Source organism: Artemia sp. Qi Xiang Cuo, chromosome 5 (assembly GCF_049724085.1).
Source record: "Artemia sp. Qi Xiang Cuo chromosome 5, ASM4972408v1, whole genome shotgun sequence".
Classification (NCBI taxonomy): Eukaryota; Metazoa; Arthropoda; class Branchiopoda; order Anostraca; family Artemiidae; genus Artemia; species Artemia sp. Qi Xiang Cuo.
In genome coordinates this window covers 61,191,072-61,204,376 of record NC_142798.1, presented here as the reverse complement: position 1 = coordinate 61,204,376, position 13,305 = coordinate 61,191,072, and the positions used below count along the sequence as shown (strand labels likewise).

General features: G+C 34.8%; 1 protein-coding gene across 9 annotated transcripts in view; it reads right to left on the bottom strand.

Annotated features, from left to right (window-relative positions):
* The window catches only part of LOC148952344 (uncharacterized), a 363,983-nt gene that overhangs the window by 234,477 nt on the left and 116,201 nt on the right, over positions 1-13,305 (bottom strand). For all 9 annotated transcript variants that reach the window (XM_089089795.1, XM_089089796.1, XM_089089797.1 and 6 more), the window contains one exon: positions 4,061-4,189. In XM_089089795.1, coding sequence (XP_088945921.1) covers positions 4,061-4,189 — 129 coding nt within the window. The remainder of the gene's footprint in view (positions 1-4,060; positions 4,190-13,305) is intronic.

Below are 13,305 nucleotides of genomic sequence, written 5' to 3'. Positions count from 1 at the left end.
ATACATCTATATTTTGTCATAATTGAAAGTAATTTCAATCAGAATAACTTTCCTCACAAAAAGTGAAAAAAAATATTCAAATGTAGAAAAAAATAGTAAAATATAGTTATTTTTCTTCTTAAACTCTGCTAAAAACCATTATAGTTCCAACATGCTTTTTGGAGGATAAGTTTAGGAATATAACAAGCAGCAGAAAACTCTCCTGTTTTTAATAAAACAGGAAATGTAATTTACAGTCTCTGTGAAGTCGCACATTTTTTTTTCCTTTTTTAAACGCAAGAAAATTTGGGAAATTTTGACAACTTTACACGAGACCAGGACAAGACCCTTAAACCCAAGGATGTTTCAGATTTTCCGAGACGTGTGGCTACCTAACCATTCCTTATAAGCTATAGGAGGGACAGAGAGTAAGTGGTGGAGCCTCCCGTAAGGCTGTTAATAAAGTCTTCATTACATCTTATATTGGCAAAGACATCGCACTAAATCTTTCGTGCGCCAAAAATAGGCAAGACAAAACAATAGATCTAAATCTAATAATTCCATGAACAATGTTGGCACTGACTCGAAGAAAACACCGATAGATCTAAGGTGGCAATTGACACCTTTAAATTTGAGAGCAAAAACAGTGGTGCTTGAAGTTAATAAAGATATCCTGTAAAATAGATTGACACACGCAGTTCCTAGGCAAAGAGAACAGAAAAGTCATCTTCAAAATCGTCCAGCGGGATTGTTGACAGAGAAAGTTGACATTTTATACGAGCAATGGAAACAGGTTTTCTACCGTCAACCGAATTTAAAATCAGGAAAACATTAACTAAATGTTCAGGGTCCAAAATATCTAACGCTTGACTGTATCTGAATTTTAGTTACTCTCATAGTTTGTTTTTTATTCCTTCTATAAAATTTAGGTTTGTAAAAATTAGGTTAGTAAGATGTGCTGCATATCCTCTTTGTGTCGGTAGAAATTAAATAGGGGATACGTCAACGTAAAATAAACTTCTTTTTTTTAATTGACCAACTACGAATGATAACAGGTCGCTCGGGCCAGTAAAGTAAGGAAAAATGAAGTAAATTGCAAATATTTCACATTTATAAATAAACAAGGCGTCTTCAAAGCAACCAAAACAAAAACCCATAAAGACAGGTAAACAAAGCGAGAAGTAAAAAGAACGCAAAACCGAAACTTTAAGAATACAACAAAAATGACAAAAATGAATGAAAAAACGCTCATTCACTAAATAAAGAGGTACAGAAACTAAGCAAACAGAAAATCAGAATGAAACAAGCCGAAAAGATAAAATGAATGAAAGCTGATAAAAACAATGAAAAAACTATAAAGTCAAAATTATACAATAACCGTTTTCTTTTTCATTATCAGCTTTCACATATTGAACAGTACTTTTCTTATTCTTACTTACTTACTTTGCTTTCGGCGGGAACCAGACGATGAACTGTCCTGCCCGGTACCAAAGGATCTTGGAATGACTTCCGGCGACCACTTGGACCTGTCGGCTGCAGCTTCTCCGGCGATCTTCAGCCAGTCTTTGTCCCATCTCCAACAGTGTCTCCTAAATCCTCCCCACGGTTCCAGGTCCTCCTTGAATTTTTGCCAAAGGTTCTTTCTTTGTCCTCCTGGTTCACGTTTCGAGGAGAAGGCTGGTTTGCAGACAAGGAAATCTCGACGTGTCGTGCCTTTACGAGTGCACAATGTATGTCGAACAAACTTCAGATGATGTTTTTTAATGATAGGCGATAGCTCTTCTGATTGGCCACAGCGAGTCTTTACTTCACTATTTGAAATCCTGTCCTTTAATGCAGAGGATATAACGAAGGCAGCGGTGCTCGAACATATCCAAAGCTCTCGCGTCTTCAGCCTTGATCGGCCACGTCTCGCAAGCATAAAGTAGTACTGCTCGAACAGTTGCAACATAGATTCTGACTTTTGTTTTGGTTGAGATCTCCCTTCTAGTCATAGTGCTTTTTTCGGACTAGTAAAGACTCCCCAGGCTTTTGCTATGCGGGCAGAGATATCCCTTTCAGCTCTGCCATCTGATGTTATGATAGAGCCAAGATACTTGAATTCCTCGACGTTTTCTATTAGCTCACCATGAAATGTAACCTGGCAAGGAGCGGGTTGGTTGAGAGCCAGTACTTTAGTCTTTGCACCACTGATGGTAAGTCCGGTGCGCTTTGAGACCTCAGAGGTATCGTCGATCATGTCTTGCAAGCTATTGGCGGTGGTTTTGAGCTCAGCAACGTCGTCTGTGAAGTCCAAATCTGTCAGGGACTGGAGGAAACCAGCTATTTGTCCGAACACTATTCCGCTATGGTTTCTCATTGCATTATTCATGATTCAGTCTATCGCGTACTTGAATAATATAGGCAAAAGAGGGTATCCCTGTTTTACCTCAAACTCGACGGGAAACTTAGGGGTGTAATTGTCAGAAACACGGATGCAAGTCTCAGTGTCCTTATACGCACTTCGGAGTATCTCAATGATATCTTGTGGCGTACCGTCTTCAGCCATAATTCTCCATAGCTTTTCTCTGGTGAGCCATAATTCTCCATAGCTCCTCTCTGGTGAGAGGAGCTTTTCTTATTCGCTGTTGTGATTTTCATTTTACTGCATTTCTTTTCGGCTTGTGTCGTTTTAGTCTTATACTCTTTTTTATTTTTCGTAGGAACTTTAAATTTCCTTAATTTTTAGTCACTTTAGCTTTCAAAATTTTATCTTCACCCCTGAATACTTTTTTGAACATAAACAAAAAATATCGTGACTTACTTGTTCCTTTTTTTCCAACTGTTTTACCGTCGGTAACATTTTCCTGGGGAGCAAAACTTCAGAAGTGCCCCATTTTTATATCATTCCCACTAATTCTACTAATTTTACACCTCTCTTTTATCTCTTTGTTTCGTTCTTGAAGCCATTTTAGCCACTTTTTGCTTTGTTTAGTTTTCTGCTTTTTGCTCAGATTCAGCTGAAAATAGCTCATTGATTATAATAAAAAAATATATATAAAGCATATAAATATATATAAAAATAAAAATATATATATAAAGCATATAAATATATATATATATATATATATATATATATATATATATATATATATATATATATATATATATATATATATATATATATATATATATATATATATATATATATATATATATATATATATATATATATATATATATATATATATATATATATATATATATATATATATATATATATATATATATATATATATATATATATATATATATATATATATATATATATTTATAATTAAAGAGTGGTGCCAAAAGTTAAAACGTAAAACAAACTTAAATTATCCTAAATACGAAAGGGGCTACCACCCCCTCCTCATCCTCCAAAAAGTTGTAGGCCTACTGTTTAATGCAAACTTTCTATACAACTTAGTTAATATTTGTTAAACAACTTTGTTTAATAAAGTTAAACTTTTTGTTATTGAAATATTACTAAATATTAAGATAAAAAAAAGTCACACTTTGGTGGAAATGGGAAGGAATTTGGTTAATGGGGAGGGGGCAGCAGGTATCTTCATCAACAGATTAACTTATGTTCCTTTTAAGGTTTTAACGTTGCTCTTTACATTCATTTGAAAAACAAAACTACTTTGTTTAATGTTAATTTTGGTTTATTTTCTGATTTTCCGCAAACGTTTGATTTAATTTCTGTTCGCTTAATGGCTTATTCAGGGTTATCCTTTATATTAGAAAATTCTAATTTAATAATAATTCTAATCTAATTACTTAAACAGATTTATTGATTCATGCAAGGACAGACACATGTGAGAGAACATAAAATATACCATCTCCCCCTCTGCCCACCTTAGAAAACCGAAAATGCACAAAAAAGCTTTGATAAATACAAAATTAAATGGAAAAATCCACGCAAAAAAATATCAATTATGATCCGCACCCTTCTGGGAATTCCTTTGCAGGCTAACCCCCTAAAACATTTTTAGTGAGTACCCTTATGTCCCTGTATATCTTCCCCTTCTTTCAGAGAAACAGACAAATCCAATACCTTAGCTGGATAATTAACATCAGCGTTCCGCTGTATGAGCAAATTGGCAATATTTTCGTTTCCATAGTGAGCTGCGATATGCAATGGAGTGAACCCACTTTTAGACGTGACATCAGGATTATGGTCGTTCTGAAAAATCAAAGATCAATACTCTTCCTTCCCTTTTACATCAAACAGCAAGCGATTTACAAAGGAATAATCATCCTAATTTAAAGCCCGCTATAAACAGGAAATCAATCAGAAATGAATCGATAAGACACACAAAAAGAAATTAAATAGAGTAAATAACATTATTTAAGAAAACAATTAGAGAGAGGTATTAAGAATAATAAAATTGATGACAATAAAGTTCTGTAAAATGGAAACTGAACAAACAATTTTCGAAATTTGAAAAATTACGTCATTTTACAAATAATGCAACGTTGCCACTTCTAGTGATTTTGGATGACAGAATAAAATTAAAAAAAAATCTTTTTAATTTCTGCAAAATTAATTTTGCAAGTCCAACCACCATGAGATTTCAATCGTAGCAATAATTATAGCAATCAGCTTTTTGCTGTTTTTATCACTGACTAATAGGATGGGCTTCCTGCAAATACTTCACATTATTATGAACATCCCCACTGTAGCTTCTAATTAGCTCAAAATATAGTTTGTCACGCAAAATACATGCAGAAAAAAGAAACTACTAGAAAATATTATAGACGAAACTTAGAAATCAATAAAAAAAATTCATGAAAAGCATAGAGATGGAAGCCATATATCCCATATAACAGTAATACGAAAGCGAAGAGTCTAGAACACGATCCAGTACTTTGAACATAAAAACATTTTGGCAAATATCCGTAAGCCAGAGCCCATATAGCAATTTGGACATTCTTTGTGTAGGTGTTCAAGAACTGGAGAAACAAGCCTTCGATTTTTAATATATCCTTGAATAACTACCAAAAAAGACTTTTATAGTCATTTCTTAATGAACTAGACTGTCTCTTCTTTGTTTCAGTATTTTATGAAGGCACTTATTATGTTCGCCAATATTTATAACATGAACTAATTTTGGATACATTCAATTGTGCATTACTTGCGTTTATCTATGGTCTCTCTTTCCTCTTTTAGTTCTTCTTTTATCATTTTAGTTTTCACCAGCCCGCCTCCTCATTTACACGTATGTTTTATGCGTTTAGTAGCAGTATTAAAAAAAAATACAACGATTTAATTTTTATAGACGTATAGCGTTTCTTCCCATAGTTTTACGATTGTACGATCGTATGATGAGTTTTACAATACTCACCATACTTATAAGAAGGTAAAAATTAAGCTTGTCATATTTCTGTGCAGCTAAGGAAACCTAATAAACTTTGCAACTTGCCAAAGGCGTAGAAAAAAGCGGCTTCGGCCCCTGTATCAAACAGTCTGGGGTAAGCAACTGTAAGTAAGGAGTGACTCGACGAAATAGTAACCGAAACTCTAAAAAACGGAATTTGATACCAATCACATCAAATGACTCAAATGATCAAATGACTCGGCTTATTATGCTAATTCCAGATATATAAGATTCATTAAGTTTAGTGTCACCCATCAAAAGCTACGAGCCTGAGAAAATTTGCCTGATTTTCGAAAAGGGGGGGGAAACACTGCTAAAAGTCAAGGAATCCTAATGAAAATCACACCATCAGATTCAGCGTGTCAGAGAAGTTTCAAGATCCTGTATACAGAAATGTAGAATTTTGCATTTTTTGCCAGAAGAAAGATCACGGATGCGTGTTTATTTATTTATTTTTTCCAGGAGTGATCGTATCGAAATAATGGTAATAGAAGATCGGGAGAGGGTGCATTCAAACGGAAATGAAAAGTTCTGATGCCCCTTTTAATTGACCAAAAAGATTGGAGAGCAACTAGCCCCCTCCCATGCCCCTTTTTCCCCAAAGTCGTCTGACCAAAATTTTGAGATAGCCATTTTGTTCAGCATAATTGAAAGACCCAATAGCTATGCCTTTAGGGGTAACACAAACCCCAAAGCCCGTGGGGAAAGGGAAGTTATGAAATGTATCCATTGTTATCAGATAATATTAGTTATGGGGAAGTATACAGACATTTTTCAGAGGGTGGATTTTTGCTTGGAGTGGGTTTTCATGAGGAGAATTTTCCGTGGGGAGGGAAATTTCCAGGGACGAACTTTCCATGGGAAATTTTACACTGGGGGTATTTGACAGAATTTCTATATAATTTTTTTTTTCTCTTTGCCAATTCAATTTTGCACGTAAAAATGTTCCGGGTTAATTGTCCAGGGAAATTTTTCAGCGAGCTTGGATTTCCAGGAAAAAATTTCCACGGAAGGGGAAATTTTGGGAGTGATCGGAAAAACGATTAGAAATTCAAGGGTTTTTCAAATGAAAGTATGCTAAGGAGAATTTTTCAGGCCGAATCATCCGCAAGAAATTTTACGGAGAAAGGGGGATTTTCAGCGAGGATGGAATTGTCAGGAGAGGATTTTAAGGGGGTACTTTGCGTGGGAAGAACTTTGCATGGAGGAGTCTCCCTTAAGAGGAGGGAATTTTTCATGGAGTGAGCCAGATTTACCGGCATTATTTGCAAAACGATCAGAATTAAAATTTAAAAAAAAGAAAGCTTTTTTCAACTGAAAGTATTGAGCAACATTAAAACTCAAACCGAACAGAAATTATTCAGTATATGAAGGGGTTGTCCCCCTCCTCAATATCTTGTTCTTTACGATAAAGTTTGACTATTTATTCCAATTTTTAAGAACGACTCCTGAAATAGAAGGACCGTTTAATTAAAATAGGAAGCTTTTTTTTTAAGTGCTAAAAACTTTAGCGTGAAGAGCAAGGTATTGAGGCGGGGTAACCCCTTCATGTGCGGAATAATTTCTGTTCGATTTGACTTTTAATGATGTTCCTCATTTTAGTTGAAAAAAAACTTTTTTTTTTATTTAATCCATCTTAGGCCTATTCTTTGCTTATTTTTCACGCACGTCTGTTTCTTTCAAATTTGATACCGGCTACTACCAAATATTACATAACTGGATATGGTGTTCTTTTTCCATTAAAAAATGTATTTCTTGATTTTTCCTTAAAACTGTAAGATATATACATAGTTGTAAGTCCCAAATTAACTATTTCAAACAATCAAATTTCATTATCACTCTCCTCGGTACTTTTAGCTGACTAGGCTATACTTTTCAAGGCTTCACCTTATCCCAAAAAATGGCTGTTAAATGAAAGCATGAGTCACACCCGCCAAGTATTTACAAATTTTGCTGTACTAACGTAGCCCGTTAAACAAGAATAAATAAACGATTTAACAAACCAAATCACTCTTTTGCTTTTGAGTCGCACCGATTCATAGCAAATAAATCAATAGTTTTATACCCGTCATGCATCTACTAGTCAGGCGCACTACACATTCTCATTAAACCGCCAAAAAAAAAAATTATTATTTACTAAATACCTATTCTGCTTTTTAAATACTACTATTTGTGGCTATTTTAGTATTGTGGCAATTTAGTATTTAGTATTTTAGTATTGTGGCAATTTAGTAAAACTAAATTTACGACTTCGTAAGCATACTTGCTAACATCATGTATTCTGTACCTTCACTTTACTTTCAAAATACTAGGATGGCATTGTTTTGACATGGGTGAATGAAAAAAAAATATTACATGATTAAATTTGGATTATTTATCTAACCTTTGTTTATTGTTGGCATCTGTTCAAAAGACAGGTAAGAAAAGTTCCTGAATAGTAGTAAAATTGCATTGCTAGTGTTTTGACAGCTGAGTTGGTGAGGCAAACTTGAGAACATGAAATACTCAGGCATGGTTTTAGGATTTAGTCTCATTGCCCATGATTAACTCTGAACTGTCTATCTTCTCAAAGAAACTATCCCAAAATTATGCAATATTGCCCCCCCCCCCTATCAAAAAAAGAAATTTTAGTAAATTAAACTAAAACGTACTTAACGATGAGCAAGCTCACGAAATTCTAGAAAATAACAAAAATAAACAGACCATGAACGTGCTTTCCTTCAAATAATTGGTATAGTAGTATATCCAAAATCCAGCAATGTATTTCATCCCCCGCTGTACCAAGATTTAAAGACACGAATTAATACAAAGAAAAAAAGAAGAAGGAAATCTTGGTAAATCAACACTTAAACACACACTCAACGATAAGCAGAGTAAGCAAAGTCTAGCCTATTTACGAACACCAAAGGCAATCATGACGTTTTTTCCTTCAAATGTTAAATTAAAACCCAGCAATGTATATCGTCCTTTGATGTATTTCCCGTCCATGGATCCTCAAAGGGGACTATACTTTAGCATGTTAACTTATATTTTTTCAGTTAATAAATTGATCGAGTTTTTATTGTTTTAAAAAATAAAGTTGTGAGACAGAGTCCAACTTTAGCGTAAAGGGCGAGGCGTTGAGGAGAGGACAGTCCCTTTTATATACGGAATAATTTTCTGTTCGTTTTAGGTTTTAATGTCACTCCTTACTTTCAGTTAAAAAAAACTGTTTTTTTTTTTTTTATTTAATATATCAGAGAAAAGAATTGAGGACTAGTCCACTACTACATTTAACTGATTTATACAGTTCTTTTCAGCAGCTGGCCCACTAGGCCCGGGCATAAGGGCACACAATGCCAGGGGGCGCAATAAATAATCACTGAGTCATTTTTTTTTCTTAAGAAAAACTGGACTGATGTGATTTATCCTCAAAGTGCCAGGTACAGTTCACCGCCGCGCTGCCTATTCACAAAAAAAGTGATTTTGAAACAACAGTCTCCCAAGAATGGCAGTTGAGAGTTCGGTATCACCGTTCTCTTTCATTACTTTTGGCTCATCAGTTGCGTTCTGTTTAGTGCTTCCACTATCCCAAAATCTTCGGGGATTTTCCCGATAATCTCGCAAAAACGCTTGGGCCTAGAAGCGCCAAAGCTTTAAATCCGGCCCTGCAAGTCAAGCAATTTGATAGTGGTTGAGCTTTCCTACAACTTTGAACCAGTATGCAGCTAAATGTAAATCAAATGAAATATTACTGAAGAATGAACAGTTTATACAGACATCTAAATGATGTCTCCAATTAAAAAAAAAAAGAAAAAAATTCAGGAAAAGTTTATATTGTTGACCACAATCTTTATTGTTAGCTCCTGCTCCGTTGACGTCTAAGCACGGTTCTTGAATAGCAACAATACGGCATTTCGAGTGTTTTGATTGAGATGAAGCGGTACTTCCAACAACATAAGAAAACACTTACAAAATGTCAATGGTTCAACTAACAAGATACAGACTTCATAATACAGACCTAACTGGTGGGCAATTTTCTTTCTAACATTACTAGAATGAAAAGTCTTTGATCAAAACAAATAAAAACATATTTGACTGGTCAACTTTCGAAAGCTTGCCATAATTATTTTCTTTGGTGTTATCTTTTGGCAGATGTCGTATTGACTGGTAGGCATAGTTCCTCAATAGGTGTAAATGACAATTCGAGCGTGTTGATGGATATGGAGTGCTACATATGAGAACCATATTCCGCAAAGTTATGACGGAAAATCGATTAATTGCAGAGGGGAATTGATGGCAATAGGGGAATACTGCTGACAGGCCTTATTTTTATGCCATTTTCTGGATATATTCAATTTTTTTAGCTTTTAACGAGATTTTAAGTCTAAGGCATAACTCGCCGGGCCCTTCCCAGAATAGAGCCCTGTAAAGGCCCCCGTCACTTAGTTTATAATGTAAGTGATTGATTGAAAAAAAACATGCTTTAATGCACCAAAATGGACTTTCATAAGTGAATTCTGGGAAATTTGATTAATTCTAAGGTTATTCAATTCATAATATGCAAGCTCGATTTATGAATTGAATTTATTTTCGATTTTTTTTTTCGACCTTAATTTTTTTTTCTTTTTTTGACGAAGTTAATCGACCCCATTCATGAAAAGAAACCCATGCTTTATTTAAAATCGACCTAAAATTTACCAATCAAATAGGATTATCCTAAGAACATGGAATAAGCAACTTCGTTAAAATTTGAATCATCAAATCCGCGGGGGGGGGTAGCTGAGGACTTGGAGTTTGGTGGAGATTATATATAAGCTATGAGTGACATTGGCCTTGGGCAGTTTGGTGCTACAAGAATTTGTTAGTAGTACCAGTAGCAGTAAAACTGAAAGATTTCCCAAACTCTTGGGATTTTTCATCTATACTATGTAACCTGGATTTATATTTCCAAATCGTCAATCAAAAAGTGAATTTCTAGTGAATTTTTTTTTTGAAATTTAAATTTATGATTTCTAATCCAGTCATCTCTAACAAAACAACCCAAAAGTCAATTAAAATGATATTTTTGAAAAGAAAGGGAGCCTCAGTTTTATCATTGATTGTAATCTTTTTGTTTACCAGTGCAAAATAATTTTTCTAGTTGCTTGTATGATAAGGTCTATAAAAAAACGATGTTACCAATTTCACAAAATTTCAAGCATTGGACAATCCCATTTAATAACAAAACTCGAAGAAGGTAGTCACAGGCGTCGCAAGCTGTACATGGCTCTGCGCCTCTCACCATGCATCCGGGTAGTTTAAGAAATTTGAAATTTATACTAATAGTGTATTTAAATTTAATCTAGGATATTCATTATCCTTTCCGATAAGTCTTCCATTCCCAAAATTCTCTCCAGCTTCTTTGATTTAGTCTAGTCCACCCTTACACGTCAAGGCCGTATACAGAAGAAGGGTTAGGGGGTTTGATCCTTCCCCCCGAAAAGTTTGTCCAACTCCTAAAAACATAACAAAATGCATATAAACAAATTTTTGATGCGTTTTTAAAGTTTATTTGTACCCAATCCCCCCTCCAATGAATAGACATCCTGGAAATGGCCTTGTTAAACGATAAATTGGTGTCGAGATATTGTCTTTCAGGGATATGATCTATAGTACATTAGTATTTCAGACTACTAATCCCAAAAAATGTATTGTATGCAATTAGTCCTACAATCCTTATAAGTATTAAATAAAAAAAATAAGTTTTTTTTAACTGAAAGTAAGGAGCGACATTAAAACTTAAAACGAACAGGAATTATTCCGTATATGAAAGGGGCTGTCCCCTCCTCGGCGCCTCGCTCTATACGCTAAAGTTTTTTATTGTGTAAATTTATTTACGAACGTTTTTATTAGTAATAAATATACGTAACTTACGAATTAACTTAGGTATCGAACATTCTATTTTCATATATTTTTAATACGTATATTAGGGAGTTTGCCCCCTAGTCAATACCTTGCTCTTTTAACTGAAGTTCGAATTTTGTTCCAATTCTTTAAAAATGACCCCTTAATCACAAAGGCCATTAATTAGAATAAATAGCTCTTATGAAAGTACTAAAAAATGTTTAGGTTAAAGAGCGAGGTATTGACTAGGGGGTGAACCCAGCCATATAACTAATATTTTCTGTTCGTTTTAAGTTTTGATGTTGCTCCTTACTTTCAGTTGAAAAACTTGTTTTTTGTCTTTAATTTCTGATTTTTTTTTTAAATAATGCAGGGGAGTCCGGCGCCCCCTTCATAGCAATGTCCCTTCCCCCATGAAAACGTCCTTCATGGAAAGATCCTCCCACATAAACCCCGACCCACCCCCACCCCCCACTACCAGAAGAAAATTCCCCTGAAAACGTCTGTATAGCCTACTTCCCAATAACCAATACTATATGTTAACATTGGGTAAAGTTCATAACTTTCAGCCCTCCCCCGGGTCTTCGGGGGATTAAGTCATCCTAAAAGACATAGTTATCACATTTTCGGCCATACTAAACAAAATGGCTATCTCAAAATTTTGATCGGGTGACTTTGGGAAAAAATGAGCGTGGGAGGGGGCCTAGTTGCCCTCCATTTTTTTGTGACTTAAAAAGGGCACTAGAACTTTTAATTTCGTTCCAATGAGCCCTCCTACGATATTCTAGTACCACTGGGTCAATACGATTACCCATGGGGAAAAAAAATTAACACGCATCCGTGATCTTTCTTCTGGCAAAAAAAATTGGAAAATTCCACATTTTTGTAGATAGGAGCTTGAAACCTTTATAGTAGGGTTCTCTGATAAGCTGAATATGATGGTGCGATTTTCATTAAGGTTCTATAGCTTTTAGGGGGTCTTTTCCCCTTTTTTCGAAAATAAGCCAAATTTTCTTTAAGATTCTTTGTTTTGATTAAAATATACTTTACCAGCTCAATCGAAATACTGAAGATCTGATTGCTTGTTTAACATTCAGATAATCAGATGAAAAAGGTGCTATGTTTTTTATAATATGTTTTTTCTCTGTCTTTTGCACGATATACTACCACAAAAATATTATCTAGAAATTTAGGATACTTAAGACATTCCACACTTTTCTTTCATTCTCTATAGCTTCTTTGCTACAGTCGGGTGTGCCTTTACACGTTATATTGCTAAATAGAGCCATTTGTTTGTTTTGTAATTCCAAGATTCCAAGTGAATCCGTGCTTCCAAATCCTTTCACGATATCGGTGAGCATTTAATCATTCTGTATTATTTTATTTGAACTACTGATCCTGCCAAGTCTGTTATTTGTGATTCTACTTAGCAATTTCGTAGTTCTTTTCGCACAATAAAGAGCTTACATTCTCAAAGCACAAGATTTAGAACAAAAAATTCCTTTTAAGGGGTTAATAGCTGCAAAGTCACTTTTTCTCTTATGTAGAAGCAGCTTCAGCTTCAGATTCTAATACTACGAAGTTTAGTCTAAACTGACTTTAAGAATGACATAATTTTTTGTTCATGTTAGACTTGACTTTTGGCTTTAGAAGCAAGCTTTTATTTTCATTTCCTTGTGTTAGTTACGAATTTCACGTTTCCTTATCCCTCTCTATTTTAGCTCCTTTACATATTTCTAAAAAATAGCTAAGGATCCGAAGCGAAGATTGCGCGCTCTTAGCCCTCTCTAAGTTCAGGGCGCGCTCTTAGCCCCTCTCCATTTCATAATACCCGAAGATTCACCAATATGACGAGATTTGCCTCCGGTCATGCCGTCTTTGAGGCTACCATTCCTACCTCATAATGTGCTCAAGTGTCCTATGAGTAGCCTTTTGTTTCACTTGACAGTAAGCTGGCCGATTAGGGATCCTGAACAACAATCTGATGATAACAACTGGATAATTATAGGATTCTCAATGATAACGCCATCGGTCGCCTATCAAGATGAAAATTATG